Source organism: Narcine bancroftii, chromosome 2 (genome assembly GCF_036971445.1).
Source record: "Narcine bancroftii isolate sNarBan1 chromosome 2, sNarBan1.hap1, whole genome shotgun sequence".
NCBI classification, from domain to species: Eukaryota; Metazoa; Chordata; class Chondrichthyes; order Torpediniformes; family Narcinidae; genus Narcine; species Narcine bancroftii.
In genome coordinates this window covers 290,496,707-290,515,505 of record NC_091470.1, presented here as the reverse complement: position 1 = coordinate 290,515,505, position 18,799 = coordinate 290,496,707, and the positions used below count along the sequence as shown (strand labels likewise).

Sequence of the window (18,799 nt, the reverse complement as noted above, 5' to 3'; positions counted from 1 at the left end):
TTCGGGACATAAACACTGAGATGTCAGGGATGGGACCGAGGGTGGGCTTAAAGGCTTCAGCACGGAATTCAAAATAACCCAGTTGTGATACTCAAGCTCACAGCCTGTTGTTTCAGTCTCTTCACTGCTCTCACAACTCCCTGCAGGATAAAAGCATTGCTGATCACATGGAAAAGTGAAGTTTTGTTGAAATTTCACAATGGATTTGAAAATAATTATTTTATAATCCTTCTGAAAGTAAGTAGTACATTGAAGATCAATAAATTAAACCATATTTTATTTTCAGATTACAATAGTGCAATAATCAATGAGCCGGAATATAAACATGGTCTTATTTCTGTAAATATGTTTATGCAATTTGTAACTCAGCAGAATTAAATATGATTGCATACTGATGGGGAAAATGCAATTTGTATCATTGGATATTTATTCAGGAATAAGTCATTGTAATCTTTTCAAGAAAAAAAATGCTTTCTGCGGATTTTTTTGATTTTTACCACCAAGTCAAAATGATATATTGCATGTTTCTTGTAGATTGTACATTTACCAGTCCATAAAGTTTTAATACTAGTATAGCATTTCTAATTGCATTTTCTAATGAAGTTATTTTCTTTCAGAGGCACAGAAACGAGTTTTTTTGGCTCTGCTTGAAAATACAGGTAATGTCAGAACTTATTATATTGGAATAAATTAATTAGTGGTAGTATGTTTTTTACTAGCCTTACATTGAGTTAGTATGCAGCCATAAATGATTTACACACTCTTACCAGAATGGGAAAATATTTCATTAATGTCTGGGCCATCCAAAGATAATTCAGCAATACACCTTAAGTGGGCCTAGTCGGAGCATAAACCCTCGCCATTTCTCTGAATATATTTCTGCTGAAACAAAGTTCTGTATTGGCAAGAAACACAAAAGTCTGCAGATGCTGTGATTGTAATAAAAACACAGAAATACTGGATGGGCTCAACAGGGTGTGCAATGTCCATTGGAGGTAAAGATATACAACCAGCATTTTGGTCTCCCTGATGTCGAGAAGATCATAACGGGAGCACCAGATGCAGTGGAATACCCTTGCGGATGGACCCTGCCTACACTTCTCCCTCACCACCATTCAGGGCCTCAGACAGTACTTCCAAGTGAAGCAACACTTCGCTTGTGACCCTTGCAGGGGTCATGTACTGCATCCAGCGCTCCTGTTGTGGTGTCCTCTATTTAAGAGAGACTGAAGTAGACTGGAACATTGCTTTGTTGAACATACCAACTCTGTCCTCTGCAGTTGGAGATCTCCCAGTGACAACCCATATCAGTTCCCTGCTCCAAACCCATGTTGACCTGTCTGTCCTTGGTCTCGAGCACTGCCAGACTGAGGTCACCTGCAAATTGGAGGAACAACACCTCGTATTCAATCTGGGCATCCTCTAACCAGATGGTATTTACATCAACCTCTCTGGTTTGTGTTAGCCCCCATTTATTCTTGTATCTCCTTTTCTTTATCTCTGTCTGTCTCTCTCTCTCTCACTCCCCCTCTCTTTTTTTTCCTCTGTCTCCTTTACTCCAGCTCTGCATTCACAGAGCCACCCCCTCTCCTAATTATTTCTCAACTTTCCTCTCCTGTCCTCCTATCCATGTGCAATTATCACCTTTTGTCCGTTGGTCTGTCCTCCTCCCCCTGCTCTTTCTTTCCTTCTCCCCAGCCTTTTAATTCAGGCACCTGCCTGCTTTTAACTTGACGGAGGGCTCAGACCCAAATGTCAGTTGTATATCTTTACTTCCTATGGATGCCGTGAGACCTGTTGAGATCCTTCAGCATTTCTGTGTATTAAAAAAAACATGGCAACTCTTTGTTTATAATATGGTCAAAGTTGCCAAACAATACAGAAAGACTAGGTCCAACCTCCAGGTGGCCATTACCAAGGCAAAGCGACAATTCCTAATGAAGTTGGCATCTCAGACAGATGATCAACAGCTGTGGCAGGGCTGGCACATCATAGCTTCCCAGAAGGCAAAACAAGGCAGTGTCATCAACTGTGATACATCTCTCTGGATGAGCACAATGCCTTCACTTTGAAGGGCAAACAATGAATAACCCTTGCAAATTGCCACAGCTCCCGGTGACTCTGCGCTCCCAGTTTTTGAGACTGATGTGAACAGACCTCTAGGAGGATGAATCCTCCAGAACATCCTGTCCAGATGATGTACCTGGCCGTGTTCTTAAAACTGTGTGAGCCAACTGGCTGGAATTCCTGGGTGTCAACATCTCCGAGAATCTGTCCTGGAATCTCCATGATGCAAACATAAAAAGGCTCGTGAGCAGCTATATTTTGTGAGGTATCTGAAGAGATTCAGTATGTCACCAAAGACTCTGGTAAACTTCTACAGGAGTACTATGGAGAGCATTCTGGCTGGCTGCATCACTGCCTGGTATGGAGGCACCTACTCTCATCCTCTTACTGCAATATCTGAGAACCCCCACCTGCTTCAAAATGTCTTCCATTATTCTGGTGCCTAAGCAAAGCAAGGTGGCAGGTCTCAAGGACTATCTCTTAGTGGCACTGATGATTACCCTGATGAAGTGCTTGGAGAGTTTAGTTATGGAGTGCATCAACCCCCATCTCAGGAAGGATCTGAACCCACTTCATCACAACAGCTCCACAGTGATGCCATTGCACTGGCTCTCCACTCTGTGCTAGGTCACCCAGACCACAGGAACACCAATGCACCTGGGATTCTGTTTATCTCTCTGCCACAGGATCCTTGTCTTCCTCAACAGCAAATGCTATTGGACTTGTTGGTTTGGTGAAGATGCCCAGCTTTCAGAAACAGCCTGCAAGTTTAAACACAGATATGCCATATTTTGTTTGTTGGCCCTAAATATAAGCATTGCCTGTACACTTCTCATGGCATTATAGGAGAGTATTTTCTGAGGTGATTCTGGGTTTATGTTACTTCTAGTCTATTGTCTCTGAATTGAGCATTGCAAATACTGTAGTTATAATTCTTGAATAAGTAAATTTTATGATGGATAAAATCTTACTTCTCTCAATTGAATTTATCTTTAAATTTTCATTAAATTAAAATAAACTTCCTCCCTCAATTGCCATTCTGAATCATAGTCTGACTTCACCGGCAACTATCCTATGCTGCATCATTTGATCCTTATGAGCCCAGAGGACCCATAAACTCAGGAGCAATAGATATTCACCAAGACAAATGGTTACTTAAACAAAAGGTGCTTTTAATTATCTTTAAACATGAAAACAAATCACACTTTAACTTAACTAACCTAACTTAACCCCCTTCTAATTCTAAGTGCACGTGTGTGTAAGTTCAGAAAAGTTCTTTGGTTCACAGTCCAATCTCACTTCTCATTCCTCCAAGTTCACTGGTTGTAGGCAATTCTTATACTGTGCACAGAATCTAACATTTATTCACCAGGCTTTGGTGCTTGAAAGGTAAATGGTTACCACTCAGGAAGGTTCTTGTCGGTTTTCAGAGAGAAATTTGTTGTTCCAGGACATCCACAACTGATTCCTTTTTAATCAGTCACTCCAGTGTCTTGCTGACGAAACTTGCCCCATTCAGGGTTCTTCAGATGATAATCTCTTTCTTTCAGGTCACCACAGAGTGCCTTTTTGTTTTTCTTACTTTAAGTGAAACATTAGACAGCCAGTCCTCTCCTCTTGCATGAACCACAAGGGCTTTAACCAGGCTGTCTTCCAAATGGGGCTTTCCTCAAGCTTGCCAGCTTGTCCTGTTCCAGTCGCAGCTTCTGTTGCTGGCTGTAACACTTTAGAAGTTCTCTCTCTCTCTCTCTCTCTCTCTCTCTCTCTCTCTCTCTCTCTCTCTCTCTTATACACACAGAAAAAAAGCCTATTTGACTCTCTCTGCTTGCCAAGCCACATGACCCTCTTAGAACAGCATGTTCTCCTCCAGACAATCTGTGACTCCAACAAGATCTTTCATCTGTTGTCTTTTGTAAACAACAATCCATTAGTGAAGTCTCTTGAGCACTCTCCAAAGCTCTTGCAAAAGCTGTGGAGCTGATAAGTCTAGCATAGGGCAGAGCTCCAGTATTTTAAATAAGATCTGTTTTAAAGTGGTTGTATATAACCTACTCTAACAAACATTTCCCAATTTATCTCCCAAAAGCATATCTAAATGCTCTGTCATACTTGAGAATTGTAAATGTTAAATATATCTTTACATTTTTATAAGGATGTGAATATTTTGGTAATGGACTTCTCTTTTGAACATTGTCACATACTTCACACCGATATCAAATGCACCTCACATGCCCTCCTCCTCGTTGACAACTTCTGAACCCCTGGCGTCCCGTCTCAACTTTACTGTGTGGATGTACAGTTTTCAACATGTCTCCTTTGTTACCATGTTACTGGCACAAGATTTCAGAGCAGTCTATGGGATTGTAGTCATAAAAGAAAGTCATATGTCAATTGATGTTCAACTTATTTATTCTTTGCCATTGTCATAGTTGGCTATAACAGTGTAAAATATTGTAAGGATTGAATTTGAATGATTTTTTGAAGAAGAAAATCTGTACTTAATTTATAAACAACTACATAATTATCTTTTCTCCCTCATCGACATAATTTTCTTTTCCTCCTCAGATACTGAGATTCAACTTCGACAGGACATGGTGTTTTGTCAAAGTGTAGTTGCCACAGTCTGTGCCTTCTCAGAACAACTATTGGCTGCATTACATCAGATGTTTGACACAAACAGGGAATATGAAATAGAGGCACAGGAAGCAAGTAGAAAATGGCTGGAACAAATAGCCAATGTAGGAATCCTCTTTAACTTCCAGTCACTGCTATCTCCTAATCTGGTAAGAAGTTGCAGTGCACAGAATTTACCATTAGGTTTTGTTGGCCTATAGTTGAATATGTTTAGTTTAAGATGTATCAGGCTAATTGAGTAACCTGACCCAAATTAATTATATTCAAAATGAATGGATTATGAATCATTGCCATAGTAGAATAATACATTAACTGAGTATAAAATTATTGTGTTCAATATTTAACATCTAATTAGCAAACATCAGTTAAGAGAGTATATTTCAATGGTGTAGCCACCAAGAGGAAGGAAAAGAGTAAATTTCTAATGCTGAATTGTCCGAAATACCTACTGGAATTATTCTTGACTTTCATCAAATCTATCCTACTGTTTTCATTTTGTGGTAAAACATTACATCATTGGACCTGGCAAAACATTTGAAAATATTTGTTGTACAAAATATGATACAGTAAAACCTCATTAGTACACGGAAGTTGGGGTCCAAGATTTCGTACCGCGTTACAGTCGAGTCGCAGAACAGATCCATATATGTCATGATTCAGGAAGCAGCAAGACCATTAAGACCTTTAAACTCCACATATTAACATACACATCTTGTAAATAAATAATAAGTGTTCATTTTTGATTTTGTGGCTGTTAGCCACTGTTGGCCTGGCATCCTAAAATCAATGTTTGAGGTCCACAGACACCTGCGCTATAAGTGATTCGCAGATTAACAAATCGTGTTCTAACGAGGTTTCACTGTACATTGAAATAATACTAATAGGTAAATTGGCTTCTCTGATTCCTAACAAAATTTGAAATATGTTGTAATGAAGGATGGGAGAAAGTGGAGAGAAACTTCTGGAGTTAGCAATTGAAGCACAAACTATGACATTAGTAAGTCTTTAGATAAGTAAAGAAGAGAAATTAAAGGATCAAATTCCACACATTAAATCAGAAGAAATGTCTTTTAATTTCTCATATTTTTGTACTGTTCTTTGAAGTATCTTTGTTATATGAGGGATGTCTCATTTATTTTTAAAATAGGAGCTGCATTATTCTGAATAATATCTGGTGGAAGTTCAGTCTCAGATCCCATAATGTTGTCTGAATTCCTATGCCATTCATAGAGTTTATTGGTATTTCCACATTAACTTTGCTTAGAACACTGGACGACAAAGATTTTAATTCCTGGACACTTTTGGGTGTATTTTATGGATTTTGGGCTGCTGATCATGAAAATCACTTGAAAATTTTCCTATCTCATACTGTTTTATTTTAAATTTGATTTATTTTTGTGAGATCCTGTCATATTTTAATCTATTAGTATATTGCCCACAAAGCAATGAATTTTGGTCAGTTCAAGCCTGCCTGGGCTTGCACTCGGTGCAAGTGCTATGCAAATGTTGCCTTCGGCCTGGGCACATTTAGTCAGGTTAGATGCAGACAGGCTATAAAAGCAGCTCACATATACTGATACTGTGCATGATATTGATATAGATTGAACATGTTGATGCACGTGGTCTTCAGGCAATAGCATAGTGAGTGTACTTAACAATAGAATTTATTGTCTTCAGGAAGATTCAATACAACAAAAATGTCTCATCAATGTCGCAACATCTGCAATACATTGTGTTATATTTGTGATGAGTATACGTTTCAAGCTCAAAAACGCAGCATCACTGCACTTAAGAAAGCCTATGAGCTCTACTTCGGTTGTAAAATTGGTGACCAAGATAAACCCTGGGCTCCTCACATTTGTTATGCAACACATACAGTCATCCTGAGAGCTTGGCTCAGAGGTTCTCTGAAGTCCATTCAATTTGCAGTCCCAATGAAATGGCAAGAACGGAAGGATCACATAACGGACTGTTACTTCTGTCTGAACAATATATTTTTTTGCAAAAAATAAGAAATCTAGTGAATACCCCAATCTGCCTTCAGCTATGAGACCAGTGCCTCATAACAACAGTTGCCAGTTCCAAAGCTACCAGAGACATGGAACCTAGATGAGGCAGATGAAGATGACAAAATGCACAAACCAGATGTGGAAAATGACACTGATCCAGATGTTGAATCATTTATGCCTAGTTATCCTCCTTTGATAACACAGCCAGAATTCAATGATCTGGTCTGGGACTGAGGTTCATCAAAAGCAAAAGCAAAACTACTTGGTTCAAGACTGCAAGGATAGAGTTTGCTGTCACCAGGTATGAAAATGTCTGTCTTTCAGAGCCGTCAAGAATATTCGGCAATATTCGGCATACAAAACCATGAAATGCAACATATATCAATGAAAATTCATTTTCTACATTTGCACTTAGATTTCTTTCCTGCTGTTTTGGGGGTAGTCAGTGACAAACATGTTGAAAGATTTCACTAGGTCATTGTGACCATGGAAAGCCAGTATCAGAGCAACTGGAGTCCATCAATGCTGGCTGACTATTGTTGAATACTGACATGAGAGGCATCAGATGCTGAGTGCAATTAAAAATCAGTGGCAAAACATGTTTAGGTCAGTTTAACTAATGCAATGTGTCAGCATCATTTTGTGATTAAACATGATAAATTCAATAAAAGTTAATTGAATATTTCTCCAACTTCCTACGTGATACGCCAAATCTGAAATTATCTTTGTGTTCAGCTTGAAATGGTCTTTTCAGGAAGCAAGCCTTTTGAAAAAAAATTGTTGTCCCATGTAATTAAACAAAACCTTTTAATATTTACATCCACTTAATTTTTATAGTTTGAGACATGGTGTTTAATTTTATTTGTCTCTTTCTGATTATTGATTGACTCAAAGATATGTTTTGAAAAACAAAATAAAAAATAAAATTGAAATTTAAACAGTAAATGCAGGAAAGAAATACTCAGCAGGTCAGGCAGCATCTGTGGAAAGAAAAAAAATATTCTGGCCCCTGACTGATGGCGTTCCAACTTAGAATATTTTGAAGTAACAATGGTCAGAATCTGTACTTTAAATTTCGAGTTCTGATGTTTATCCTCTCTTATGATGTCCCGTCCACCCGGCAGGAGCGGGGACGTTGGGTTGCTGGTAGGAGCAGGGATGCCAGGCTGCTGGCAGAATACTACCTGTACACATAGACCCCAACATGATAATTTCAATTTATGATGTGAGTCCCGGAACCGAACCCCGTTGTAAGTCAGGGTCTAACTGTATTAATATGAAACTGTGACTGTGATTTTACCTTTTACAGGAAATCACCAAGATTAATGCTGAGATTATTTGATTCTTTTATATGTAGAACATGTCCTTAAGGGATTATGTTATTTTCATGACTTTTTTTGAAAAATATCAAGATTGCAACTAATGAGAAGAAAAACCAGCTCAGCTGGGACTGTTGAAACCATTCTGCATCAGATCTTTTTTTAAACATTACTCTCAACAGTACTGCGGGAAATCATTTAAAAGACTTAAACATAACAGTCTCAAGTATAATATTTAACAATTGCAACTGCTTTGAAAAATTGTCATCAGATATTATAAGAATCAGCATTTTCCCAAAAGATGTTTTATTTTGCCCACCAATATGTTCATTTTAACAGAATTGGGTTGGACCTTAATACAGCATCATCCTGTCCAGTGAATATAAGGTTATTTTTAGCATTGGAGCAAATGAAGCCAGAGTTAATGTAGATTGGGACAACATCATGGACCAAAAGGACTATACTGTGTTAATATAGCACAGTATGGGCTCTTCAGCTCACAATGTTGTGTTGACCTATATAAACTAACTCTACAATTAATCTTGCCATTCCCTCCATAACTTCCTACTTTTCTGACATCCATGTGCTTATCTTAGTGTATTTTAAATGTCCCTATTGTACCAGTCTCCTGCACCAACTACGACAGTGGTTCCAGACACCCACAGCTCTGTTTAAAAAAAAACCAATCTCTGACATCTCCCCTAAATTCTTGTCCACTCACCTTAAAGAGATATCCTCTGTTATTGGCCATTTTTACCCTGGGAAACAGGTGCTGGCTGTCTATCCTACCTATGCCTCTCATAATCTCGTACACCTCTACTAAATCACATCTCATCCTCTGTCACTCTAAAGAGAAATGTCCCAGCTCACTCAACCTATCCTCATAAGACGTGCTCTAAACCAGGCAGCATTCTAATAAATCTCCTCTGTACCCTCTCAAAGGTCCTACATCCATCTTCTAATGAAATAATCAGAACTGAACACAGTAAGTGTCGTCTTACCAGAGTTTTATAGAGCTCAGAATCAGGTTTATTGTCATGAACATGTGTCACAAAATTTGTTGTTTTGTGGCAGCAGTATTGTGCCGAACAAAGTGCAAGATTACTATAAATTACAATTCCATAAATACAAGATCTAAAAAAAATATTAAAAATTAGGGCAAAAAGAGAAAAAGTGAGGTGGTGTCCATAGGTTCATTGCCCATTCAGAAATCTGATGGCAGAAGGGAAGAAGTTGTTTTTGTAGTGTTGAGTGTGTGTCTGTATACTCCTGTACCTCGAATATAAAAGATGTTCAGCTCATTAGGAAATAAAGCATCACTGACATTCATGATGTTTGGTTTTGCCTCGTCTGATGTAATGGCCAGCAAGCCCTTCCATAGCTAGTGTGTATCTGATGCTTTTTCTAATTTCAATCAGAATTGCTTCTTTGCAGCTGAGATAGGTTGTACTTTGACATCCTATAGCAATCTGGATCACAGGTCTTAAATACCATCAATGTAGCCCTCAGCAGGCTGCGAATCCACTGTTCATCCACAGCTTTTGGTTGGGTACTCATGGTATGTATGCTCGGGCACAGACTCATCCACGCAAGTCCTGATGATGTCAGTGACAGTGTGGCATTTTCTTTCAAATTTGAAGATGATTATGGTCCAGTTCACCAATTTAAATCAGTCCTGCAGATGCTCTTCTGCCTCTCTCGACCATACTTTCACCATCTTCACCACTGGTGCCGTAGTCCTCAGTCTCTGCTTGTATGCCAGGAGCAGAGATAAAACCAGGTGATCAGACTTGCCAAACTTCATTTGTGGGATGGTGCGGTAGGTGTTCTTGTTGGTGTAACGGTCAAGTATGTTGTCTCTTCTGGTTGCCCAGGTAATATGTTCATGGTAGTTTGTCAGGGGAATCTTTAGGTTGGCCTGGTTGAAGTCCCCAACAATGATTGGCAAGGTATCAAGGTGTGCTGTCTTGTGGCTGCTAATTACAGTGCTCAGCCCCTGCAGTGCCATCCTGATGTTAGCCTAAGACGGTGTTGTATTATGAATTTACTTTAATTATATGTTATGTCTATGTTATTATATTGCTTCGCTATATTAATAACTTGTATATGGATTATAATGTTAAGCTCAATAAAAATATCTTAAGAAGAAAGAAAGCAAGCTTGGGGCAGAAATGTTCACTGCAACCAGATGGAATGGATATCAATTGTTTGACAAATACTCCAGGTCAGGGGAGCAGAACTGAGATAAAACTGTAACTTTTGTATAACCATGATGAATTGATGATGAAACAAACATCACCGCCTCTGCCTTACCTGATGCTGGTGTCCAGTCCGCACGGTGGAAGGTGAAGAACTCGGGCTGCAGCACTGCGTCCAGAATGCTTTCACTCAGCCATGTCTCAGTAAAAAACATCACGCAGCGATCCCTGATGTCCCTCTGCTGCTTCGATCTTTCTCAAGAGATTATCAGTTTTATTTTCCAAAGACTATACATTTGTCAGGAATTTTAGTGAGTGGAGGCCTCAGGATCCAGCATTTTAGTTACAACATTACCTGCTGGCTCTTATAGTTGGTGTATTATACTGATAATTGAACTTCTAGTGTGGGATCTCTCAGTGTCACAATTTCAAAGGTTTACACGTTGTGATCTGGGGATTGTTTGAAGCGCAGGGATATCTGCCTGTTTCAAAATGGAATTGTGATTGATTTGTCTCTGAATCTTTTTGAGGACATGAAATCCATGAATAGCACTGAATTACAGAATTTTCTCTATGCTGGATCCATGGTGTGTAAAAGGGTCAACAAATGCATAATAGGGCTGAGAGTCCTTTTTTGTTCTGGATAACTCTGTGACTATCTCAAGTCACAATGAAAGATTTGTACAACAGTGGATATTCTTTTGTGTGCTGCGTTTACCCTCCCATGTCATAAGAAAATACATTTACAAGAAAATAAAATTGTGATAGATAAATATTGACACGCAGCAGCCATGTGAGATTACGAAGCTATACCGTGTACATCTGTTTGTATTTCAAACTTACCCTTTCAACCTTTTAAAATTGATGGTGTAAGTGAATCAATCATCCACTTTTTTTTTCGTTTGACCATTTCATTTTTGCATTATACAGAAGTTCTGTTTCCTGCTTTGATGTAAATTTAAGTCATTGTAGGAGTTTAAAAATGTTTTTTTAGAACATAGGATTGCCAAGAATGTAAGTTAATCAATCATATTTTTCAAAATCAAGATTCCATTTCAATTATTTCCATTTGTAAAAGGTCTCATTGTGGAATTCATCGATTGTTGAATTGGGCTGTTGTCAGGAAAACATGAAATTGTAACCGAGATAGTCAAGTTTTAGATTGTCATCTTAAAGATTTAAACAAATTACAGAAGAAATCATTTGCGACACTTCGATAGTGCTTAGAAATTCAGTTGCTAGGATGGGTTAGGTGCAAGAAATAATCCCTGCTGTTAATTTTGCAAGATCAGAAGTACCTCATTTGAATTACATTTGAGCTCTGGAGACATATTCAGTGGCTCAAGCAGTCATTAGATTTTTGGGCTATTATTGAGAATTGTTTGAGGAGATAAATTAAAGGGGAAAATTAAGACTTTTAGAAGAGAATATCTGCATTGAATTGAGATTTAAGGAATTGTTTTTTTGGTATTTTCCTTTTTCTTTCAGTGGCAGGTGGTCATGGTCTTTTTAAAGTCAGGATAAGGGGAGGGGAGAAACTTAAGAGGGACCTGACAGGCAACCTTTTCATTCAGAAGGTAGTCAGTATCTGGAACAAGTTGCCAGAGAAAGCGAGTGTAGCAGATACAATATGGAAATTCAAAAGACATCTGGATGGATATGTGGATATGAAGGGTTTTGAAGGATATGGGCCAAATGCAGGCAAATGTGATGTTGAGAATACATGAAGGGGTTTGAGTTAGGTTAGTTAAGTCAATAGTGGTAAGTTAAAATGTGATATTGTTTTCATGTTTAAAGATAAGTAAAAGCAACTTTTGTTTCAGTAACCATTTGTCTTGGTGAATATCTATTGCTGCTGGGCTTTGGGGTCCTCTGGGCTCGTAACAGTTATCGCAACGCGTTTACAGTGTCAGCAATCCGGACTGTTCTTCGAATCCAACACTGTCTGTGAGGAGTTTGTATGTTCTCCCTGTGTCTGCGTGGGTTTTCCCTGGGGGCTCTGGTTTCCTCCCACCCTTCAGAAATATACTGGGGCTGTAGGTTAATTGGGTGTAAATTGGACAGCACGGACCCATGGGCCGAAATGGCCTGTTACTGTGCTGTACGTCGAAATGTAAATAACTTAGGATTTTCTCCATTTTGTATTTTGTCCACATTGTGTCATTTAATTTGAGCAGAAATTAGCTTGACGAAAGTGGACATGTCAGGATTGTAACATACAAAATCTCCACAGGCATTTGGATGTAAGTGGGTATTCAAATGTGCAAAATAGTTATTTTAGGATTTCCTGAGGTTTGTAGGCCTGAAAAAGGCATGGATAGAGAATCATGAAAGTGTTTTTCCTGCAGAACTAAATATTTCACAAAAAGCTTTATTAATCAGGTATTAGCTGATGCCTCAAGAAAGTGGAGGCGGTCTCATGTACTGAATATGGATGTTGTTTCTTCTCTGTTGCTATTATTTTTCCTTTGAATAATATTTAATAATTTTCTACCTAGTATTCACCTGCTTTCTTGATTTTCACCAATGTTAATGGCTCCAAATAACATTCAGTTGTCCAAGTTGAAAGCTCTGAAATTATCTCTCTAAATCTTTCTACCCCACTCCTTCTTTTGGCTATCTACCATACCATCTCCACAAGTGTCTTGGCTTCAAATTTTGTTGAAATGCATTCATGAACCACCTTAATTGGTTTTAAAATTTTTACAAAATGCTGTTAATTTGAAAGGCAGTCAGCAGTCAAGGTCGCTGGTACTAATTAACTGAAGTGGTAAGAATTGGAACAAATTGAATTGCCCAGAAATTGATTGTGGTAGCATTAAACATAGTCTTTGTTGTATCAGAATATGTTTTAATAGTCTGATTTTTGAGATTGAGTTCAATATGTTGATACAGTAAAACCTCATTAGAGCATGGTAGTTGGGGTTCATACCACATTACAACCGACCGAGTGGTGGAACAGATGCCTACACGTCATGATTCAGGATGCAGGAAAACAGAATACTGTGACTCAAACCCTATAATAAGAACTTTAAGACTTTTAAACTCCACATATTTTGTAAATGAGTCATAAGAGACCATTTTTGAGTTTGTGGCTGTTCGCCTGGCATCCTAAAATCAACGTTTGGAGTCCACAGACACCCGTGCTATAAGTGATACTATGGATTAACGAATTGTGTTTTAACGAGGTTTCACTGTACAACGTAGTGACTAATGGTTAGGTTTTAGCACCTTTTTGGTTAACTAGATCAAGTAGACAAATTTGTCCATCTAGTGATTGAATCTTTAGCTCGATTAGTATGACAAGATTCGAGGATTCATGGTATTAGGGGAATCAAGATGAATATAAAATAAAATTGTTTTCAGATGATGTGTTGACTTATTTAACAGATCCTTTAAATTCCTTTTATCAGCTTGAAGTTAGATTAAATGAGTTTGTGGAAGTATCAGGTTGTAAAATTAAATGGGATAAAAGTGAAATTATGCTGTTAGTAAATGGAGATTATGCACAAGAGTAATTGAATTTAGATGGCCGGATGCTGGAATAAAATATTTAGGTATCTGTGTGAAATCACAGTTTAAAAAAAAAATTAAATTAAATTATTTATCACTATTAAAGAAAATAAGAGCCGATTTGGAAATCTGGAATATGTTACCTATTACTTTAATAGGTAGAGTAAATTGAGTTAAGATTAATGTATTTTGTAGACTTCAATATCTTTTTCAATCGATTTCAATTTCGATTCCTCAAAAAAAAAATAATTAAATGCTTCTGTTGGGAAGTTTTTGTGGAAAGAGAAAATGGGAAGGGTTTCTTGGAAAAATTACTGGGGGTTTGCAGCTCCCCAATTTTATGAATTATTATAAAGCAGCCCAGTTGCAATGTATTAGTTAATGTATGATTTAGATAAAATTCCAGCTTGGGTGAACATAGAACTTGATAAAATAGGAGAAGTAAATCCACAAGACTTCATTTATAAATGGAATTCAAGACTGTTAATAGCAAATAGAGAAACTCAGATATTGAAACATTTAATTGATCTTTGGAATAAGTTTGATAAACAGATTGGAGGACGATGTTTAATGTCAAGAAGAACTCCCTTATTCAAAAATAGATCTATTCCATTTTCTATGGGAAACCAATTTTTAAAGATGTGGAAATATCAGGGTATTAAGACAATTGAAGATTGTTTTGAAGCGGGGAAATTTATTACTTTTGATAGAATGAAAGAAAAATTTAAAGTATCTGAAAATACAAGGTTTTGTTAGTATCAGGTTATGAACATTTTGCGTGAAAATAATGGACAAGATCTGTTATTGCCAGTGGAGACAGATGTGGGGTTATTATTGTGTATTGGAGATACAAATAAATTGATTTCATTAATGTATAAATTGTTACAAAAGAAAGGTTGTAAAATAGGGGTACATAAATGAAGACAAAGATGGGAAGAGGATTTGAATAAACAAATAAATGAACATGAGTGGATGGAATTATGTAGAGAAAATATGAAAAGTACAGTAAATATGAGGTAAATGTCAGTGCACTAAAATTTATTCATCAGCTATATTTGACACCACAGATGTTAAAAAAATGGAAACATACTTTATTGGGTTTATGTTTTAGATATGGAGAGGAAGTCAGTACTTTCTTGTATTCTACTTGGCAGTGTCCTAAGATTAAATCTTTTTGTTCAGAAATTGGTAATTTATTAGAAAGAATAATTGGAGTTAAATTCCCAGAGGATCTAACGTTGTTTTTATTGGGTGATATTAAGGGGGTTAATCCTAAATTAAAATTGAATACATTCCAAGTGAAATTTGTTAAAATTGCTTGGCAATAGCTGGAAAATGTATTGCAATAACTTGGAAGTCAGATACAGATTTGGGACTGGAAAGATGGCATGCAGAAGTTCAAAGCTGCATACCACTTGAAAAAATTACTTATAATTTAAGATATAAATATAATATATTTTGTAAAATATGGAGCCCATATTTACAAAGTATTGGGAAAATATTGAAATGAAACACCAACATTCCCTTTCTCCTGATAGGTCTCCACATTATTGTAAGAAGTTTTGCAGTATGGAGTACTTCTGATGAGGGTCTCATATTTTTTTTCTCTTTTTTTTGTAGAGAGTTAGGGGGAGGGGGATAATAGAGGGACTCTTCTCTTTCTATTTATATATATCGATAACACATATATTTGTAATGGATTGTAATAAATAATAATTAAAGTTTTTTGTGGTTTTAAATGTATAAATAATTTTTAAAAAATATGCTGATACAACTAATGCTACCATATTTCAGGAATTGCATTGCAAGCAGTGCCATCATAAAAAAAATACATGCAATCACATTGTGAAGTTGGATATATTTATAGTTGAATATTTTAAATCTAGTACATCACCACTTAATGCTTTCTGTTTGCTCATGTTTTCTAGATGGATGAACAGGCAATGTTGGAAGACACCTTGGTTGCCATGTCTGACTTGGAAAAAGTCACATTCTATTTTCGATTGTCTGAAGAAGAACCTCTTGTAGCAAGTAGGACATTTTTCCACATAGTGTAGATCTAAAATAATCAACATGTGGCTCTGTTAAGGAGCCAACAGAAGATGTAAACATGGAGCATGCATATGCTTGAGCAGATTGTTTTGCTTGAGTAGTGATTTAAAAAAAAAACTTTTATATTGTTAAAATTATGATTCATTCACTGGAGTTTATATATTTTTCCAAAGTATTGTATTGAAATTACCCAATTTAGCAGAATTCTCTCAACATGCTGAAAGCATCATAAATCACTGTGATGCTTCACTCCCCGATGAGCTGAACACCCTTTATGTACACTTTGAAGAGTTCAACCATACCAATGGTAAACCCTGAGAAGCTGCCAACTTCAGAACATCTTTCAAGAAGGTAAACCCCTGCAGGGTGTCAGGCTCTGATGGTGTACCTGGCAGAGTCCTGAAAATCTGCACCAACGCCTTGCTGGAGTGTTCACTGACATTTTCAATCTCTCACTGCTGCAGCTGGAGGTTCCAACCCACTTCAATCATACTGGTATCCAAGAAGAGCAGAGTGAGCTGCCTCAATGACTATTCCCTCATAGCACTTACATCTACTGTGATGAAATGCTCTGAGTGGTTTGTCAGGGCTAGAAATAATGTACCTAAATAAAGATCTGGACCTACTGCAATTCGCCTACCACCACAATCGCTCCACAGCAGATGCAATCTCACTGGCACTTCACTCAGCTCCGAATCACCTGGAGAACAACAATACGTATATCAAGTTACTTTTCATTGATAACAGCTCAGCTTTCAACACCATCATCCATCGGTACTGGTTAGCAAGCTCCAAAATATGGGCCTCTATACCCACTTCTGCAACTGGATCCTTGACTTCTTCATCGGAAGACCACTGTCAGTGCGAATCAATAACAATGTCTCCTGTTCACTGACAATCAACACAGGCACATCTCATGAATGCATACTTATCCCACTGCCGTACTCTCTCTCTACACCCATGACTGTGTGGCTAGACAAAATGCAAATGCCATCTACATATTTGCTGATGACACCATGGTCATCTGCAGAGTCATAGATGGCAATGAAGAAGACATGAGTGAGATAGATCAGCTAGTTGAGTGGTGTCACAACAACAACGTTGCACTCAATGTTGGCAAAACTAAGAAATTGATTGTGAACTTGAGGAAAGAGAAACCAGGAGAACACAACCCAGTCCTCATCAATTGGTCACCAGTGGAAAAGGTAAAGAGCTTCAAATTCCTAGGTTTCAGCATCTCAGAAGATCTATCCTGGAGCACTCATGACAATGCAACCATAAACAAGGCTCGCCAGTGGCTATACTTCATTAGAAGTTTGAGGAGATTTGCAAGTTCCCAAAGACTTGCAAATTTCTACAGCTATTCTGTGGAGTGCATGCTGACTGGTTGCAATACTGATATGAAGCAAGGAGGCTTAGGAACCTGAAGACAAACACCAAAGACCTTTGCCATTAGATTTCTGAATGGACAATGAAATACAGACACTACCTCACTTTTTCTCTTTTTTTGCACTAATATATTCATAGCAATTTCTGCATCTATAATACTGCTGCAAAACAACAAATTTTGTGACGCGTGTTCAAGACAATAAATTCTAATTCTGATTCATTGTATTCATACTCATACTGAGTACAGTCTCTGTTTGGTTTCATTGATCAATGCTTTAAGTGTACTATGTAATGCACAAATAACAGACAGGTTCTGCTATTGATTGCATATAATTGTGTTTATAGTGTAGTGACTTCATTGTTGAGGTCTTTCATGGCTTGGTTCAGCATCATGCTGAAGAAGATTGAAAAGAGGGATGCCTCTTTAGTTGCCCATTCAGAGCCAGCTCTTCAGCGCTTGACGTCCTGTTTTGCGGAAACTGCTAAAATGTTTGGCCTGGAAGTCAGCCTGAAGAAAACTGAGGTCCTCCATCAGCCAGCTCCCCTCCATGACTACCAGCCCCCCCACATCTCCATCGGGCACACAAAACTCAAAACGGTCAACCAGTTTACCTATCTCGGCTGCACCATTTCATCAGATGCAAGGATTGACAACGAGATAGACAACCGACTCGCCAAGGCAAATAGCGCCTTTGGAAGACTACACAAAAGAGTCTGGAAAAACAACCAACTGAAAAATCTCACAAAGATAAGCGTATACAGAGCCGTTGTCATACCCACACTCCTGTTCGGCTCCGAATCATGGGTCCTCTACCGGCATCACCTACGGCTCCTAGAACGCTTCCACCAGCGTTGTCTCCGCTCCATCCTCAACATTCATTGGAGCGACTTCATCCCTAACATCGAAGTACTCGAGATGGCAGATGCTGACAGCATCGAATCCACGCTGTTGAAGATCCAACTGCGCTGGGTAGGTCACGTCTCCAGAATGGAGGACCATCGCCTTCCCAAGATCGTGTTATATGGCGAGCTCTCCACTGGCCATCGTGTCAGAGGTGCACCAAAGAAGAGGTACAAGGACTGCCTAAAGAAATCTCTTGGTGCCTGCCACATTGACCACCGCCAGTGGGCTGATATCGCCTCAAACCGTGCATCTTGGCGCCTCTCAGTTCGGCGGGCAGCAACCTCCTTTGAAGAAGACCGCAGAGCCCACCTCACCGACAAAAGACAAAGGAGGGAAAACCCAACACCCAACCCCAACCAACCAATTTTCCCCTGTAACCACTGCAACCGTGTCTGCCTGTCCCACATCGGATTTGTCAGGCACAAACGAGCCTGCAGCTGACGTGGACATTTACCCCCTCCATAAATCTTCGTCCGCGAAGCCAAGCCAAAGAAAAAAAAGTGTAGTGACATCACTGATTCTGGCCAGAATGTTGGCTGTTAGTTCTCTGCCAAACAGCCTTGGAGCCCACAAATGACTGGATTGATATTATGCACATCATTTGTATTTTGCAGCGATTGTTCTGACAGTGCATTTTCTGTGGACAGTATTTTCCAATAGAAGATATTATACTGGTATCATGTGATTCTACAGTTTGGGCATCCACTACATCCA

The 18,799-nt window shown here is 38.4% G+C and overlaps 1 protein-coding gene and 1 long non-coding RNA gene across 9 annotated transcripts in view; one reads left to right on the top strand and one right to left on the bottom strand.

Annotated features, from left to right (window-relative positions):
* prex2 (phosphatidylinositol-3,4,5-trisphosphate-dependent Rac exchange factor 2) overlaps window positions 1–18,799 on the top strand; it is a 351,801-nt gene that overhangs the window by 276,129 nt on the left and 56,873 nt on the right. For 7 of the 8 annotated variants that reach the window (XM_069921298.1, XM_069921299.1, XM_069921296.1 and 4 more), the window contains 3 exons: window positions 618–659; window positions 4,633–4,850; window positions 15,669–15,771. In XM_069921298.1, the coding sequence (XP_069777399.1) occupies window positions 618–659; window positions 4,633–4,850; window positions 15,669–15,771 (363 nt within the window). The remainder of the gene's footprint in view (window positions 1–617; window positions 660–4,632; window positions 4,851–15,668; window positions 15,772–18,799) is intronic. The other variant, XM_069921297.1, reaches the window with a different exon arrangement.
* The window catches only part of LOC138755396 (uncharacterized), a 59,907-nt gene that overhangs the window by 39,225 nt on the left and 1,883 nt on the right, over window positions 1–18,799 (bottom strand). Inside the window, exon 2 of the long non-coding RNA XR_011352251.1 lies at window positions 16,419–16,492. This is a non-coding gene — a long non-coding RNA (uncharacterized lncRNA). The remainder of the gene's footprint in view (window positions 1–16,418; window positions 16,493–18,799) is intronic.